Below are 19,602 nucleotides of genomic sequence, written 5' to 3'. Positions count from 1 at the left end.
CTGTGTGGTGAAGCTCTGCTGGTTCTCCACCTGGCATTATGAGACAGAGGTGGTCTTTGGCCAAATCTGGAGGAAACTTGCCAAGTATTACTGTCTGCCAATGGAACGGCTGCCAGACTCGTGTGGAAAACACGAATTCAGTGTTGCCAGTGTTGAGGGACATGATTGGTCTGAGAATTAGGTGCTGCAGAGTCAGCGTCCTTGTATGTCACCTGAAAAGGTTGATTGATGAATAAATATTAATAACTGAGTTTCAAGGAACAATAGCCTTTTTCATCAAATATGCATAAATACATCAGTGCGAAATGTGTCTTTTATCTGTATGTATTATATAAACTTTGATTTGAATGTACAATTTTGATATAGCAGGGGTCACAACTCCCAATGATCCTGTTCTGACTGGAATCTCAGTGTAACTTTAGCCCTTTACTTGAAATTTGTAATAACATGAAATACAGGCAGAAGGCTGTCTCTACTTCTGTCTCATTGTGTTTTAAAGTCAAATTCTGACCCCTAAAATTGTAAAAATGTGAACTTTATTGTTAACAGACTTTTGGAGGGCATAGCCACACATTAATAGAATTCAAGCATTTGTACACATACATATACATGCACCTATTGCGTGTATTTGTATGTGTTACAGTGTTTATGGATTTTAAGGTTTTCAGTTAAAATAAAATGAGGATGCCATAAAAGATGTTAACAATTAACTTTATTGAAATTACTTTGAAACAAAGAGAAAGACACAAAAAGAATGCGAAGAGACAACACAGTAGCAAAGAGACAAAATAACTAAAAAGAGACAAAACAGCTACAAAGAGACAAAATAACTAAAAAGAGACAAAACGGATACGAAGAGACAAAAGAGCTACGAAGAGACAAAATAACTACAGAGACAAAATAAGTACAAAGGGACAAACTGACTACAAAGAAGAATCAACTAGAAAGAGACAAAACAGCTACAAAGAGACAAAGCAGTTCAGACAAACCAAATGTCTGCAAAGATACAAAACGGCAACAAAAAAACTACATAACTACAAAGAGACAGAACAACTAGAAAGAGATGAAACAGCTCCAAACAGACAAAATAACTACGAAGAGAAGACAGAAACCACAAAATGATTACAAAGAGACAAAAAGATTTCATATGGAACAAACAGCTACAAACAGATGTAATTTCTTAGAGAGGAGAGAAGAAAATAGACACAAAACGACGACAAAGATAACTTCAAAGACAAAATGACCAGCATCAATAACAACTAAAAGAAAACCAAGGGAAGACAACAACTCCAGGTTAGGATAGCATGAATAGTTTCTGTTAATGAACTTCATACAAAATGCAAAAAATAGAAAAATCTTCCATTGAGTTAATATTTCAGTGATTTTTGTGTATGTACTCTTTTTAAATCTCTTGAACAAGGTGTGCATCCTGTTTTTCTTACTTAATACCTGAATCTAACATCCAGCTTAGGGAGTGTGTCCTTGTCGTAACTAAAGACTTCACCCACACCATATATTGTATCATGCAGAGCTGAAGATCCTGTAGCTTCTCTGATCTGAGGACTGTACCAAAGACAGCTCTCAGGACAGGTTGAGAAATGCTAAACAGGGCGAAAGAGGCGAGAATGCAACAGGTTAGAAAGGATCCAGAGAGGGAGGGAGGGGTGAGGAGGGGTGAGGAGGAGTGTCACAGTAGAGCTGACTCAGTTGTTGCTGGCGTTGATCACTGCAGCGTGGCATGCGGAGCAGCAGCAGCAGCAGTAACCAGGCCGGCCATATGATCTGTTCCAGCTCTGCAGCAGCGACCGGGACTCAGAGATGATCCTGCAACAGGTCAGATACACTTTATGGATCTCTTTCCTTCTTTTTTTTGTATCTTTTATAGACTGTTTATAGCTTGCAATAACACAATGTGACACTCTTAGAGTTCTAATAATTCAACATTTGGGTGGATTTAACCTGCAAGAAAGCAAGGAATCATCTACATGTTGTTGCTTTGACAGTAAAATGCTACATCTTGTCATTCAACAAGGTGTTTTTTTCTATAAGCACGCAGCCACATTCAACCTTTTCTGTGCACTGTCAGTTTTGTTTCATAAGTGTGTGATGCATATATAACGTCCACATACCACGTGACACAGCAGCTGTCCCTTTAAAACTGAGTATTTTCATTCAGAACTCTTTATTTTGACTTTTTGATTTGTTTTATGCTGTAATTTTGTGTGCATTATCTGCCTTTTACTCAATTTAAAACAATTACTTGAGTCTGTTTTGCATCCTCATGCTCTGGTAAAACACAAACAAGGTGGTTTTGTTCAGGTAATATTGTTTGTTGGATATTCTACACAAAAGCATGAACTTTGTTGAGGACATAAATGACAGGTTTGTCATTTTGGATCAGTGTGGAGTTAATTCAGGCCTGGGAGTGAAAGGTGGCGGGGATTTTGGAAGATTAGTTGGCTTAGGGAGCTCGACACAGACTCGGAACAAAAAGTGCAGGACAGGACAGAATGCGAGTGAAAACATAGCAGAGCAGCAGAATGGCATCCAGATCAGCTTAACAGGTCGCCTGGTGTCATTGTAAATAGCAGGAGGGCTGAATAATGAGGCTGGGATTGGCGTCTGATGCACCCAGTGGAGGTTTTGTTTGGTCGGAGGGCAGAAGGTCTCAGAGCAGCTGTTTGTTCCACTGTGGTTTTTAGTTGACGAGGGAAATCAAACAGAATACAAAGAGATAAGAAAACAACTGCATATATAGTATATATGGCAGCTTTCCACTCACATTTCTAAATTGAAACAACAAGTTTATTTTTCAATGAGTGATGATTTTCAATTCCACTTTCCTCTGTTGTGGTCTGGTCTTTAGATGGCAGCGTGAGACGACAAGGAATGGCTTCCACAGGTAACGTCCTCCGTAAGTCATTTTCTTTCTTCTGCATTAGCGGCATTCAGATATTAAGCTGAGGATAACATATAAGTTCTGGACTTCTGATTGAATGAAGATAGAACAGCTTATTGGAATGAGCCTCTCCTTTCAGGTATTCAGGGGGATGATAACCTCCAGTCCATGCTGGTGGGGGCGGTGATGAGGAAAATCAAGTCTCGTACCTGGAAGAAGCAGCGATATTTCAAGTTGCAGGAAGACTGCATGACCATCTGGTACAAATCCAAGAAGGCTGGCAACACACACTCCACATGTAAGAACACACACTGTAACTGAACACAGTAAAATACAGCAGTGGAAAACCTAATAAACCTCTTCCAGAGCAGACAGTTTAACTTACTATAGCCTGGAAAGATGATAGATCAAAATGTCAGCTGTGAAGAACCTGTTTTAAATCTCAACAAGTTTTAGAAGCATCAAATAGATTTTCTTGTATTTGACAACTGGACCTTATAGAAACTACCTGGACATTACCTGAGCACATTGAGTATATCACACTGTACATGACATACGAGATTAATGCCATCCACCTTCTGCATCCCCAGTTTCTGTGGGCGATGTGGAGGCCATACGAGAAGGCCACCAGAGCGAGGTGCTCCTCAGCATCGCAGATGAGTTCCCAGCCGACCGATGCTTCACGCTTGTCTTCCGAGGTCGCAGAGGCAACCTGGACCTGGTGGCTGAATCAGCTGAGGAAGCACAGTCCTGGATCAAGGGCATGAAGAAGCTGATTGAGAACCTGGAGAACATGGGGGAGAGGGAGAAGCTGGACCAGTATCCTTCACTGATAGTCAAAGGCAACATTTATCAGATTTCAACAAGTCTATCTAACTTTCCTTATGAGTTGTACCCAGATGGATCGGTGACTGGTTCAAGAAGGCCGACAAGAACAACGACGGCAGGATGAACTTCAAGGAAGTACAAGATCTGCTGAAGATGATGAACGTGGACATGAACGAACACCACGCTCATCGTCTTTTCACTGTGAGACCCTTGGACTGAAACACATAAACTACAGCCGTTCCTTTGATTTAAGGATCCAACATCCAGTTTGTTTCCTTTCTCCTTTCCCAGATGGCCGATAAGTCCCAGTCGGGTGCTCTGGAGGACGATGAGTTTGTGCTGTTCTACAAAATGTTGACCCAGCGAGAAGACGTCCTGAGGGTTTTCCAGGTGTATACAGCTGATGGTCAGAAGCTTTCACAGAGCGACTTGGAGGACTTCCTGAGAGAGGAGCAGCTGGAGGGGGGTGATATCCAGCAGCATGCCAAGCAGCTCATTGAACGCTACGAACCCTCAGACACAGGTACACAGACTGTAAATCAGATGTTTTTTTTGATGGTGATACCATTAAAAGTTGAGTGGTGAGTGAGAAGGGTCTGACACCATCCCTGCTGTATTTCCAGCCAAGGCGCTGAACGCCATGACGTTTGACGGCTTCTTGATGTACCTCGGCTCTGCTGAAGGCTCCATCTTCAACCCGCAGCGGAGGGGCATCTTCCAGGACATGGGCCAGCCGCTGAGCCATTACTTCATCTCCTCGTCCCACAACACCTACCTGATGGAAGACCAGCTCCGTGGACAGAGCAGCGTGGAGGGATACATCAGGTAACGCGCAGGAATGACTTCACAAGACTCGCTAGTCGGCTACTTGTGGGGTAAAGTTGATGGGATGCCAGGGTCTGATTTAAGCAGCTATTTTTATGTAAATTTAAATGCTAAGATATGGCTTATTTGCTTCCTTCTGTTCTTTCAATGGTTGGCACTGTCAGAAGGGTTTGGAAGAAAGTCTGATTCAGATTAATGTGTCAAAGTCTTCTAAATTCTTCACAAAACCACCAAATTATCAATGAGGGAGCAAATTATTGAAGAAAAATGCTCACATCTTCCCTCAAAACCCTTAATCTCAGAGTGATACCTCAGAGATACCAGAACATACTGACATTCATGTCTAAATCTGCTCAGAAATACCAAAAATGACTCCAAAACTGAACAATGTCTGCTTTATAGCTTGCCTAAACATACATTTATGTTCATAATTTACAAGATGATTCTGTTTAAATCCATTTGTGTGCCCACATTTCATAGATTCCAGTGTTTCCTCTGCTCCACTGAGCCTCTTTGGGGTAATGAGATGTGCTGTGATGTTGCCCGATCTTACACCATTCCCCGGTTTTGCAACGCTCGTTAATAAAATAAAGAGGGACTCCTTGCGTCACGATGATTAATTCTGTCTCATCAATTTTGTTAATGCAAACATCGTTCTATTAATAGCATCAGCAAAGGAGATTAGGTCAGCCGGTGTATGTTCTCCTCCCTCTTTGACCCTGACCCTGTCCTTGCTGCTCAGGGCTCTGAATCGCGGCTGCCGATGTGTGGAAGTTGACTGCTGGGATGGTGCCAACGGAGAGCCCATCGTCTATCATGGACACACTTTAACCTCCAAGATACTCTTCAAGGATGTGGTCACTGCAGTGGGCAACTACGCTTTTAAGGTAGCATCACCATTGGTGGTTGTGCCACCTTGTAGACTTTTGCCAGTTGATTGTAGACTGATTGATTAAAATCAAGATCGTTGCTAAAAGCAGGTCATTTTACAGGAAAAGAATTAGACAAATATGAGATGTTTAGGTGTGAACGGACCGGTGAAAGATGATCTCAAAGGTCCAAACAGAGCTTTTCAAGAACTCCAACCGTGTTTTGTAATCCCCTCATGCTGGCAGTGCGATTGTTTTTCTTTCATTGTTCTGTAAAGCAGCATCAACAAATCCCTCAGCACCTCATTTTATGTTTGTAAGAGGGAGTACAACTGTGCACTGACATCCAAGACATCATCTGAAAGGCCTATCCAGCCTGCCAGAGAACACCAACCTCATGCCAGACCCAACAGCACCAGGTTCACATGCATGTCATAGTCTGCTGTGTATGAGTGTCTGTCCACAGCTGAATGTTGTGGCCTCGTGACCTCTTGTCCATCCATCTGCTGGTCTTTCAGCCAGCCAGGCACAACCCGCGGGTGTATGGCAGCGGGCGTATCAGTTTTCCGCTCGATAATGCTCTCCAGTGTTAAATTACAGTCTCGCTCGCTCCCTCCCTTCATTCTACCCTCCTCCTCCTCCATCCAGGTATCAGAATATCCAGTCATCCTGTCCATCGAAAACCACTGCAATGTGGAGCAACAGAGAGTCATGGCCCAACACCTCAACCACATCCTCGGTGACAAGCTGCTGAAAAGCACATTGGATGGAAAGGCCCTCAATGGGCTGCCGTCTCCTGAGGTGAGCCGTCAAACTCCCCCTGTGTGGTACCGGCTGCTTTAACTAAAAGAAAGGAGGAGTTTGTTGGTTTAGGGAAGATTTTCTCTCAGAACATAATCATGTGTAGAGAGCTTGTTTTAAATGTCCAAAAGCAAGACAGAGTCGCGTCACATTACCTCCACTGATGATTTTTCCTGTCAGACCCCACACACCAGCAGTGTTTTGATGAGCAACATCAAAGATTGACACATGTCGTATTTTCCCCTCTTGGAATGTTGGAGCATAAATGACAAATATTCTACTTTCCAATTTGATTGCCATCAATCAAACTTCAGGTTGACCGTGGGTTTTTTGTTTTCCCTCTCTGTTAGGATCTTAAGGGGAAGATTCTCGTGAAGGCGAAGAAGATGGGAGGTCTTGAAGAGGCTTTCAATGGGATGGTGGAAGACTCTCTGACAGGGGAGGTCAGCGATGAAGACGAGGCGGCTGAAATAGATGAAGATAACCTTCACCGTGAGAGTGTCCGTCGCAGGCTTAAGGTAGGTCAGCTTTTCAATACATGTCAGTGCAACTGTTTTGCCTCAGATCCAGACAGTGTATCAAACGCAGTCTGGTATTGATGCAGGATCCTCGATTTCAGTCATTTTTAAGCTGATGATACAACACTGAGGTCAGTCAGGCAGCAATGTTGGGATGAACTCAACACTGAGAAGATTAAGGTAACCCAGAATACACTGTGTGCACCATGATGAGGCAAACTGTGTTCCTCAGGATTCATTTTATTGTTGGGTCATGCTCTCAGTCACATTTGAAGTGCTACTAAACCTGAATGTGGAACAGCAAATTATAAGCTAACTAAACACAAAACTTGTCTTGCCTTATTTCTAAATTTGTAGAGTAAATGTAACAGATAATTAAAACAATTATTATAAAACATTTTTGCTTCATAAAAATATTCAGTGGCCCCCTTTCTTTTAAAAAGAATCACAGCCTCTTGATCTTTTCATGATTCAATCTCACCATTGTGGCAGCTACAGACCTCTCAATGAGTTCTGCTTTTTAAATAGAGCATGTAAGTTCTCAGTAGGATTGAAGTCAGATAGCAAAAGGTGTTGAGTCATTTTTCAGTCATCTTTAAGGCTTTTACCAAGCAATGAAGTACTTGGATGTACATGTTGTAGCATTGTCCTGATCATGGTCTTCTTGACTTTCATGGAGTTCTTCCTGCATCGCTACTTGAAGTAATTGTTTTCCATAAAGTTTGGAAAGTTTATTTACAGTCCATATTCAGTTGTAGTCGCCTATAATCCCACCATCTATTCAGTCTCTTTCACTCCGTCTGTACATAAAACCTCTGGAAGAATCTGTCTTCAGGTATGTCTTGTCCCAAACTTGATCCTTCAGCTCATGAATCAAACTCACTGCTGGTCGTGTTTCAGCCGTCTTTACCTTGAACATCTCTGAGCACAACCTGTACTCGAATTTGCGGCGTTTCTTCGCAACCCTGTGAGCTATGCAGAGCTAAATGTTTGATCGTCTGGTTGCTACAACTCAATAATTTTGCAATAATTTGCTTGCCAAAATGACTGACATTGCGTAGTGATAATGAATGTTGACATCTTCAAATATGCCGACTAATCGCAGCCCTACTTTCAACTTAGAGCATCATCAAATCAAAACTAAAAGTCAAAGAATGTGGATATTTTTGGTGGACTGTTTTGCGGAAAGCCACTCAGGAGATGCCCTTGGAATGTGTTTGACTTTGTTTTTTTATCCAGCGGAAAGGGATTACATAAACTTCTGTCATTCCTCATGAAAAATAGAGAGGATTGAAGGGCAGGGAGCAGACACTGGGTGTTAGATAAGGTGATCTATTTACACAGTGAGAGAGAATGAAGGTTCATCACTGAGCCGCCACTCGTGACTGTGGTGTCTCCTGCCACAGACGTGCAGCTTCCAACTGAGGACAACAGGAGGGTTGAATGTAATATGAAGTCAGTTACACTAGTGTTGTTTTCTATAATGCTAAAATTGTTTTGTTGTTGCAAGGAGCTTTGATTGTTTTAATTATGTGTTTGGTGCAAATTACTTTAAAGATTGCTTTCTAAAATACTCATTTATGAAGCTACCATGAATATCTAACTCCACCTGGACTAAAATGAAAAATATTTGAATTCCTTAGTTGATTACTTTGCGATGTGAATGCTATATTGATGAAATAGTAGTGCTGTGAAAGCTTTCCAGGGTTGCAAAGTCCCATTTTTGAGTGTTCTGAATCATTCTGTGATGATTCAGCCTTTAAACGCTCCAACTGTACATAGATTTTGTTGGTGGCAATCAGCATACAGGGTACCATCGAGAAATTTTAAGACTACACATATAAAAAGCAAAACCTAATTTATATTTGGCTGCTATCCTCTACATCCTAGTCAGGTTTGAAGTGTGGTTCTGTCTGATAATGAACAAACCTGAGCTGAAACATTCGTTCATGCTGGTCTATCAGACATTTAAAAAGCTAAATATATTCTGCAGTGATTGTCTGGAAAATCTAGTTCGGAAAGATAAATATGAGTTAAATCATGTCAAGCTGATTCAGTTTTTTAAATCCAATCTCAAAAAAATGTCAAGAACTACAAGAAAGTGAGTATAACACAGAAAAAGGGTGATTTATTTGGCTTTTCTTGACTTTTTCCACATAAACAAATTGGGATATTTAATCAAAATCACTTTATTCTGTGTGTCTCTTTTAGAAAATTACCCAAAATACACCGTTTGCTCCAAAATCTAAAAATTCTACACTGTTTTTCTATGATTTGACTGTGGTCAAACAGCATTCAGTGCTCCTGCTGCATTTGCTTCCTGGAAGTTCCATTCTTACCACTAGCAAAAGTGCATTCATTGTGTGAGCTTATGCAGACAACAAACATCTGTACAAATCTGTGTAAAACTAAACTGAGCCTTCATGTTGGTTGTCACTGGTGATGAAAACATTCTCCAGCTCATAATTTAGATTGATGATTGAACTGAAAGAGTTCCATGCTGGTCCAATGTGTAGAAGTGCAATTTCTGTAAGAAAAATGATCCTACAAGAAGAAGAAACCATTTCCAGAAAGCCATAGCACTCACAACAATATTCTTCTACACTTCATTATGCCCCTGATTGGCCTACTGTAGATACACGACTGTTCAAAAGTTTGGGTTCACTTGAAAATGTCCTTACTTTTGAAAGAAAAGCAGTTTTTTCAAGGAAGATAACATTAAATGAATCAGAAATACAGTGTAGACATTGTTAATGTGGTAAATGACTATTCTAGCTGGACATTTCTAATGGAATATCTCCATAGGGGTACAGAGGAACATTTCCAGCAACCGTCACTCCTGTGTTCTAATGCTACACTATGTTAGCTAATGGTGTTGAAAGGCTCATTGATGATTAGGAAACCCTTGTGCAACTATGTTAGCACATGGATAAAACTGTGAGTTTTCATAGAGAACATGAAATGGCCTGGATGACCCCAAACCTTTGAACAGTAGTGCATGTACATGTAATATTGGTTTTGTATTGATCTTTCACATTTCTGTGTGTGTGTGACTCTAGAGGATGCTGAACGCACCTCTTAGTCCAGTGTGACAAACTAAGTGTGTAAAGGAGTCATTGGGCACTTAGAGTCATGTTTATTGATAAGCATCTGAGAAGCATGAAACGGCACACCAGGAATCCTGTCAACACAGTCATCAGAGGTAAGGCCAGTGTCGAATTTGGCAGCGATGCGAGCTGTACGGTGCCCCTGCTGATGGTTTAAGTGTCTGGAGATGGCTGCGTGTCTGTCTGGTAGACGGGTGAAGGTGGTGGTGGTGGTGAGGAGGGGGGATGCCCTGTATCTTGGGTGTACCAACCAGATCGACTTTCATGTGGAAGCAGGCAGCTGTTTGCAGGCTCCGCTGTTCCTCTGCCGTTTGATTCGCCACGCCTCTGATCCGTACAGTCATGGAAGCTTCCCTGGCAGCGCACCTGCTTCTGCTTGGCATCGTGGTCCGGTATCGCTTACACAATTCAAGAGGGGGTTGTCTTGAAGTTTTGATATGCCACAGCGCTTCCACCCGCAACAGGATTCCTTCACATCACAAGGGTTTACCCTATCATGTGTTCAAGCAGCATTCAGCTGATGTGAATGCAGAGCCAGTTCAGGGGTCGACCTCAAGGAGGCTCGTGTGACTTCAGTGTGTTAATGATCCAGAGAGGTTTAAATGCCTGATCTTTTAACCAATCAGCAGAACTGATGCTCAGATAAGCGCTTAAACATCTTAAATTTAATACTGTCGCTTTTGACTTGAGTGACCCTTGGTGTTGAGCTAATCTTACAGCTGCTTCTATAGGTGGAAAATGAACATTTCAGAGCAATGAAGGAAGGATTGGAAATGAGGAAAACAGAACAATAACCACAAAACAAACACAAGTGCTTTTGTCCTCATTCTGCTGCACAATCTCTCCAAAGAGAGATATCCAACTGCTGATCAGCTAACATTAAATTTGTAATTTTACAAATTTACAATTTGCAGTAAATTTTTACACTTTTAATTTTTAAACTTTACAAAATTGTCCTGCGGGCTGGATAGGACCCTCTGGAGGGCCGCATTATTGACACCCCTGGTCTAAGAATAACAACAACGATTGTTGGTTGCAAACTTGAAATAGACATCACCTGTGCTTTACCATGTTTAAGTCCGATGTTTTGTTGACCTGTCCCTCCAGCCCAACCTCCTCCCTATGCTGACTTTATATATAATAATCTGTACCACTTCTTGAACTGAAAAAATGTTTTCTCTGCTTTCTTTTTTAATTGCAAGAATTTAGTTCAACAAAATCAACAATATAATAGTTATCTCCCACCAAGATTGAATGACATATGTGTGAACTGATTTGAACTGTTCCAAACCCAAGCATTTAGCAGTTTCTTACCTCTTTCGTCCTTTTTCTCTTTATTTCCACAGAAGTCAAAACAACGTCTGTCCAAGGAGCTCTCCGACTGCGTTGTTTACTGCAAAAGTGTCCACTTCAGTAGCTTCAAACACTCTCGCATCCACTCCAAGTTCTATGAGGTGGCCTCTTTCACAGAGTCTAAAGCCCGAAAACACCTGCGAGAGGCTGGTGAGTCCGGTTCAGTCCTTTAAAAAAATCAATGTTTTTGATATTCAGTGTTCATAGTTTATTTTCAAATCCAGCTTCAGTCTCAACTTTAACTATCCTTCTGATGTGTTATCTCCACTTCAGGGGCAGAGTTTGTGCACCATAACTCGCGACAGCTGACCAGGGTTTATCCCACTGGCTTCCGAACTGACTCCTCCAATTTCAATCCTCAGGAAATGTGGAATGCCGGGTGCCAAATCGGTGATTGCAACTGAGAGACAGATTTCACTCTATTTCAAGCAGGCTTCCTTAGACTCTTCCTCTAAGATCATTTGCATTACGACCTTTACTGTTTTTACTATTAATGCTGCACTGGGCCATATTTTTGCAGATTTGTTCTTTACAACTGGAAACATTTTGAAATTTCTCAACATTTTTTAGGTATTTACACAATGAAAAAAGAAGTAGACTGTAAGATTTTGTCCTCTAAAAACTTGAAAAGCATGTGATTTTTTAAAAAATGATCTAAATTACACCATTTATCGGAGGCAGGAACTGTAACAAAAAACCCTACTGTTCATTCACTGGAATCAGAGGCAGCTTTTGGAGCTGTCCGTGGTGCTGAACTGACTGTTTCTGTATCGAGCGCTGTCCATGGTGCTGCTGCTTCTTTTACAAACCCGACAAGGCAAAATGAAGTTTATGTTGACATCTTATTCATTTTTTCTTTTATTCTGCCTGGACATGTAGTAATAATTTCATCTAAACACTTGAAACACTGATTAAAAAAACACAAACAATGACATAAACCTCAGGGGAACTTGCCATCTAATGGAATAATGCACAGAAAAGCATTCTGTTCCACATGTACCAGTGGAGTCCTGCATAAGTGGTAGTCATAGTAGTAATAGTAATCTGTTTTTTAATGTTCTGTTCACTGCAAAGGTTGATTCTAGGAATACAAATTTGGAACAACTTCACTAAATGATAGTTGGTAGCCTTATCATAAGATAAGATACGATACGCTTTTATTAATCCCATAGTGGGGAAATTTGCATTGTTCCAACAGCAAAGATAGCGCAAACATTTAGGAAATGTACATAAATAAACCAGAATATACATTAATACTAATTATATACAGATTAACATTTTTGCACCTTAGTGGTATTGCATAGATTATTTCATGAATGAAAATATTGACATAAATATTAATATTGCACAGATTATTGTCTATATTGCATAGGTGTTATGCAAGCAGAAAAGGTATCTATGTAGAGTTTGTTCTTGTATATGTATAAAAAATATAAATCCAATTGCACAGAGTAATTTTAAAGTCCACAATATTCATCATTCAGAAATTCAAAATGAATTGATAACCAGATTGATTATAGTGAATTCTTTTTGATGATATAATATTTGTTGATATCAGTTTTGTATTATCAGCAGCTAATATAGTTTAGTCACATGTTCTATTTGACTTCATTAGAATATGTTAGCTATGGCCAGTGGACATTAACAATCACAGAAGACTTTGTCATGGTGGCCTTTGCTAGCGAAACACCCACAATGCTCTCTGCTTGTCAACACAGAACTACTTCTAGTCTAGTAATCACCCCCAATGGTCATTACGTTGAACAGTTAGAGGTGCCACCTAGTGGAGTGACAGGACATTACAACTCATGGAGAACACATTCTCTGACATGCATGCTTCTCGTCTTCTGTCTTTTTATTAATATCGTTTGCATTTTTATGGCAGTTACTCAAATAGCTATAGCGCCTGTTGTTCATTGTAGTGCTGGACTGTCCTGTACATTCTGAACCTCTTCTGAGGTATTTCAAGCCTCGTATTTGTGCAATCCTACTCCCATAGTCATAGATTTATCTCCTAGCAGTTGCTTCCTGAGCGTACTAATTTGCCTTAGATCTAGTGGTACAAGTTTTGGCCCAAACAAAGTCCTGTAAAATGTTTAGAAAGTGGCAAAAGTAGCTTCCAGCTTCCACTTCTGTCAATGACTGTCACGGCTTAGCTTATGCAGACCGAACAGAGAGCCACTACTACCAGAACCGGAGAAGTTGAAAAAGGATTTATTATTCAGGGGTGGATATGGCTGGAGTATGAGGACCGGAATGCAGGAACGGGAATGCAGGTGGAGGGAGGATGTAGCCGGGTGGATCTGGGGACCGGGGATCGGCGGTCGTCCGTGGTCCGGGCGGGACCGGAGGCGTCGCGGACCACAGAGGGGGATCCCTGGCGGCCAGATGTCTAGGGCTCGGGGTTCGGTGGAGGAGAGGGGGCTCTTGGGGAGGCACTCTGACGATCCGGAGGGGGCCGAGGTGTCGGGTTGGCCGAGCAGAGGCGGCGTCTCACTGGTGAGGATCCGGGAGGGGGCTCCGGGAGGCAGGGAGCAACGGTTGGGGTGCTGCAGCTTCCGTAGCGGGGAGGGAGACGGGTCGGGGGTCCCAGGAAGGGGTCCAGACGGGATGGGGGATCCGAGCAGGGAGGGGACCGCTGCCAAATGGCTCAGGGGAGTCAGATGAGGGTTCCAAGTGGGGAGGTCTCCGGGCAGCTGGGTCTGGAAGGGAGCAAGAAAGGAGCACGTTAGAAACGTCAAACTTCTCAATGAACTATCTGCAGCGAGAGAGAGAACTGACAGTGAAAGTCTATTCAACAATCTGGCAGGGTGTGGAGTGTTGAGCCGGTACTTATTGTGAGGTGGGTAATCAGGATGATTTCTTCCAGCTGCCCGGGACTCATGGAGGAGATTGATTACCTGAGTGGAGACGGCTGCGAAGCCGAACTCCACTCAGGTGTCGCGCTGAGGGAAAGCAGAGGAAGAGGGACGGATGGGAGACAGGAGACACATAGGGAGGGGGTTAGTTTGGGATGCCAGGTGGGGAGGGGTGAGGAGAGGGCCCTGACAATGACAACAGATGCAATGGACAAATTGTAAGACCTTTGTGGGAAATACTGAAATCCTAGTGATTCTGACAGCAGGAAAAACAAAGTGAAACTTTCAAACCAGTTGTTGCTCTATAAAATAGTTCAAATGATCTTAGTTGATTGTCTCCTTTTTTCTAACATGAAGTTAAAATCTTAGTTGCAAGTATTCAACGTTTCTCAATGCAGCTTTAATAATAATTCCATTTTGTTCTACAATGTGCCTCAATACTTTGTGCTCTAAATCTGAACTTTGTCAAAAGTAAAGCTTCCTTTTCTCTCCCTCTCAGTTGCGTTGAACTTTCAGACGGCAGGGGAGGGCATGGATCTGAACGATGGGCTGTTCAGTCAGAACGGTCGCTGTGGTTACGCCCTGAAGCCCGACTTCATGACGGAAACTGAGAAGAGGTTTGACCCTGAGACGCCTCAACAACGGGACAACTACCAGCCCATCATCCTCACCATTCAGGTACAAGTTTGACACACATTATCCATGTACTTGTTTATGAACCCTCTGAATCCTGAGCAGTTTCTGGATGTGCTTTTGCTCCTGTGACACTTTTTACTGCAGTATAAAATCCTGCACTTCTATGGAAACAACACTACCATTGCTGTAGCATGCTTCTGTCTTCTATGGAGTAGGAAGCAAGTTTAATATCATAAAAGAAACGAGAAAGCTAAAATTTGACCTGGAATCAACATTGTTCCAAGTGTCCACAGGCGTTAACAACACTGAACAAAAATGGTGGCTCTACGCAGCAGTAACGTTTTTTCACAGACTGCAAATGTAGAAAAGATGTTTGACCATGATCATGCACCATGATGTTTTTCTGGCTGCAAATGAGTCACCATGGCCTGTAAGGTGCAGTGAGAGATGCAGAATATTGGGATTTCATTTGACAATGATCTGATGCACATTTTTAGTTCAGTTGTACATGAGAGTAAAATGGTTTTAATGAAATACAATTAATTTCAGATTTAGGTAATTTCTCTGGTGGAACTGGACATAAATGCGACTAATTCAAGGACAAATATGAAATTCCAATTGGTCTTTCTGTTCGTAAAGTGTATGACTCTAAAAGGTAATCTTGGTATTTTTCAAAACATAATATGCCCTCTAAATCAGGGATGTCAAACATGTGGCCCGCGGGCCAAAACCGACCCTCCAGATGGTCCAATCCAACCCACAGGACGATTTTGTAAAGTGTAAAAATTACAGAGAAAACATTAACTGCAGATTGTAAATTTGTAAAACTATACATTTAAAATAATTTCTCGACCTTGACAAGTTGTTTTGATCATAAAGTAAAATACTGGATTGTTCTTTTGTCATTTTGTATCTCATTTTTGTAATAATTTGTCTTGTTTTTGTTGTTTTTTTGTCTGACTTTTGTCGTTTGTCTCACATTTTTGTCGTTTTGTGTTTCCTTTTGCTTGTGTTTTTTGTCTTGTTTTGGTTGTTTTGTTTCTCGCTTTTGTCATTTTTTCTCTCGTTTGTGTCATTTGTCCATTTCATTGTCGCTTTGTAATTGTTTTATCTAATTTTTTTGCCTCTTTTTTGTTCTGTTTCATCTTGTTTGTCTCATTTTTTGTCATTTTGTTTCTTGGTTTTGTAATATTTTGTCTTGTTTTTGTTGGGGTTTTTTTTGTCTTTTTTTCTCTGACTTCGATCATAAAGTAAAATACTCTATTGTTTAATTCCAGATAGCTGTGACTAAATGTTTTGTTCTTTTATAGACATTCTGTGATCTCTAAGTTGTAATGTGTACAAAGTGAGGCATAATATTGTTGAAATTGAAATGACTTTTCTTCAGAAATTTCAAGTTGTTCATGATGTTTTGTGAAAAGATAGTTCTTTAAATGTGAATATTTTTGCCCAAAACAAAGGAAGAAGTTGGAGTTGTGGTTATTTGTAGGTTATTTTGCTGTGATTTTACTGGTTACTTGAGATCAGATTGGGCTGAATGTGGCCCCTGAATCCATCAGCTGATATGAGGACTTCTGTAGTTGAAGTCTTTTAAAAAGTGCCTTCGTTTACAAAACTGAATGGATTTGTGTCTTCACTGTCTGTAATGAAGGTGATCAGCGGCCAGCAGCTGCCCAAAGTCAACATCAAAGAAGGTTCTATCGTGGATCCTCTGGTCCGAGTGGAGATCCACGGAGTTCCTATGGACCAGGCCAAGCAGGAGACCAGATACATCGAGAACAACGGTACACGACTAGAAAGAAATCAACTTTTAATGCGTCACATCTGGCTCGGCTCCACACAGATTTACAGCTCGTCCTTGTTTTTGCAGGATTCAACCCGGTGTGGTACGACACACTGCGCTTCACCATCCACACTCCTGAGCTGGCCATGGTGCGCTTTGTGGTGGAGGACTACGACAAAACCTCCAAGAACGACTTCGTGGGCCAGTATACGCTGCCTCTCAGCTGCATGCAGCAAGGTAGGAGTGAAAGACCTGCAATAATATAACTTCTACAATGAGCTGTATCTTTCCTTATGACACGTTTACCGTCAAATTTTATGGAGAAGCCTGTGGACACTTGCAAAAAGAGTAAGATATAAAACAATTAAGCATTTAAGCCTCATGTTGTCCTGTGGGTCAAAATTGATCCATTTTCAAGTTTGAAAATATGGGAAAAAAATACATTTTCACAGTGAAACCTCTGATGTCCACATTTTCAACATTCTTGGTAAATCTTTGAACATTTTTTGGTGGAAAAAAGAAATGTTAAAAATGTTTCTTAAGAACATGCACAAAAAAAAAATCAACCAAAATCCAGCAAAATTCACTGGATTTGGGTTGATTTTTATGTGAATGTTCTTAAAGGAAATATTAAAAGTTTTAGTGATATAGATGTTAAAAATATTACAAACAATATTTTTTGGTGCCTGTAAATGGGGACAACAGGAGGGTTAGATCCGTAGTTTTTCCACCACACTCCACATTTCTTTATCTTGTCTATAAATGAGTGAAGAATCCCTGCTGCCTCCTCATCCTTCTGGTTTGTGTCCTCAGGTTATCGTCACATTCACCTTTTGTCCAAAGATGGAACCAGTATTCCTCCCTCGTCTTTATTCGTTCACGTCAGGTTCACAGAACTGGAATAAGAAGCACTTGAAAGAACACTTTCAGCACTTCCTATTCAGTAATGAAACTCTAGAGAATATGTAAAGTTCCTGAGATAGTGTTTAATATTATTTGATGTGAATCAGTACTATGCCAAATGTTTAGAGCTTCTTAGGCAGCAGAGGTATATCGGATCTGCATGTTTTCTGTTTGTTTTGTTCAGTGTAGTGTGTGGAACTGTGGCTGACTTGAACTTTGCTGCTCGTGTTTGATGTATGACGTGTTTCTTCAGAGATGTCGTGCTGCAGAGGAGAACGTGCCACTATGTGTTTGGATCAGGACCTACGGTAGATTTTTCTGTCAGTATTTTCTCTAACAAGCGGCACTTCAGGCTTTCACTTTGGTCCAAATGCAAAACTTCAAACACAGCTAACGTTGCAATTTGCACTCTGTATGAAGAATTTGTACGTTTGTGTTCATAAAACTCCATGAAAAGATCAAATTTAGTCCAACCTTTTGGTAATAGAAAATATTTTTAATACAAATTCAGATTTCATTACAAACAAGCATAGATTTATATACAAATGTATATCAATAAGTGAATATAATGCTGTCTAATCCAACAGCTCTGCTATAAATCAGCAATAGTTTAACTATTTTTCATGCACATAATATTGCCCATATGGTTTTAACCCTTGTGTTGTCCTGCGGGTCAAAACTGACCCAGTTTAAAGTTTGAAAATGTGGAAAGAAAAAAAAAATCTTCACAGTGAAACTTCTGATGTCCACATTTTCAACATTTTGGGGAAATTTTTGAACATTTTTGGTGGAAAAAATAAATGTTAAAAATGTTTCTTAAGAACATTCACAAAAAATCAACCAAAATCCAGCAGATTTCGCTGGATTTTGGTTGATTTTTTGTGAATGTTCTCATTTTTGCACACATTTTATATTCTTGGACAAACAAAGGATCACTGTGTGCAGCTGAATGGAGACACTGAAGTCTCAGAAAGTCAAACCTACATTTTCAGAGCTGAACTTGGCACATTTATTACGTCTGATCAAACTTCATTTTTAAACCTGTTTGTTATTATATGTATATAATCCATATATAATTTCCATACTTTACTGAAAACCCAAGTGTTTCTCACCAAGACCCATGATATCTTTATGAATGATTCATTCAGGGAGTTTGTGCTACATTTAAGCAGCAGATTCTTTATTTTACTTACATTTATTCATAGAGATTCTTTTCACAAATGTTTTTTTAACTGTGGAGCAGCTCGAGGTCAAAGATAAAGACCCATTATGATGCCTCCCAGTGTTCCCAGTCAGATCAAAGGCGATTTGCTTGACTTTCCTTCCTCTTCTTAAGCTAGAAGTCACTATTTAATGCTGAGTAGTCTTGTGTCACCCTGTGTATTTTTGTGCTACCCATTTGTGTCAATGTGTTTTGATATGTCTATTTTTGTATTCCCAGACACATTCATATGTACTGTACAGCATAGCACACTGTGTGTTTCAATGAGTATTTGCTTGTTTTTTTTATTGTAGATAAACCTCATACTCATTTGCCACATTCAGCTGCAAATAAACTCGATTTTCATGTAATTATGCACTTTTTTTTAAACCCTTCATTTTCTTTAAGACCGACTTCTGCTTCAGCTGAGGAATCTGCACACAAAAGACACTGCAAAGAAGGTGCGAGGTTGCATTGTGCTCGCATTTGATCCCGGCAGTAAAGTTATCTGAGCTTTGCAAGAGACACATAGACTTGATTTGCAGCTTAAGGTCAATTAAACCTTAATTTCACTGCACATCACCCAACTCATTTGCTTAGTCTAGCTGCTTGTAGAAAGTAAGTGACCATGTCCTTGAAGAATGACAACTTTTACAGGCATCAACTAAAATATTTAATCATTCATACAGAATATTGTCGCTTCTAGATCAGTATCCAGGTCATAGTAACCCTGAGCTTCAGAAAAAACAACGAGCATCTTCTGTTCTGTTCATAGAAAATGCCTCTTATATGAGAGATGAAGTGTCTTAAAAAACCAAGAGGAGAAGTAATTTTTCATTTTACCTCACAGTTGCCTTTAAAAACTGTTCACTCAAAATTTTCTGAAACAAATTCTTAAATATTATAAAGTTTATATTTGCTGATTCACAGTATATGCCGCAGTAAAAGCCTCATGCCATGCAATGTGGACCAAAACCAATTCATGACCCTCAAGAAATCACTTTTGTCCAATATATACAAC

General features: G+C 40.5%; 1 protein-coding gene across 1 annotated transcript; it reads left to right on the top strand.

Moving 5' to 3' along the window:
• Positions 1-1,718: 1,718 nt before the first annotated feature.
• On the top strand, positions 1,719-18,931 carry plcd4a (phospholipase C, delta 4a). The gene is made up of 16 exons (XM_051943556.1): positions 1,719-1,833; positions 2,867-2,914; positions 3,039-3,197; positions 3,490-3,718; positions 3,799-3,928; positions 4,019-4,250; positions 4,351-4,552; positions 5,295-5,439; positions 6,070-6,222; positions 6,573-6,740; positions 11,194-11,350; positions 11,474-11,590; positions 14,558-14,736; positions 16,346-16,478; positions 16,565-16,714; positions 17,291-18,931. The coding sequence occupies exons 2-16, from the start codon at positions 2,890-2,892 to the stop codon at positions 17,380-17,382; spliced, it is 2,271 nt and encodes a 756-aa protein (XP_051799516.1). The 5' UTR covers positions 1,719-1,833; positions 2,867-2,889; the 3' UTR covers positions 17,383-18,931.
• Positions 18,932-19,602: the final 671 nt, after the last annotated feature.

The sequence above is a fragment of the Acanthochromis polyacanthus genome, chromosome 22, assembly GCF_021347895.1.
Source record: "Acanthochromis polyacanthus isolate Apoly-LR-REF ecotype Palm Island chromosome 22, KAUST_Apoly_ChrSc, whole genome shotgun sequence".
NCBI lineage: Eukaryota > Metazoa > Chordata > Actinopteri > Pomacentridae > Acanthochromis > Acanthochromis polyacanthus.
Note: the sequence above shows the minus strand (reverse complement) of the source record. Positions and strands in the feature narration are given on the sequence as shown.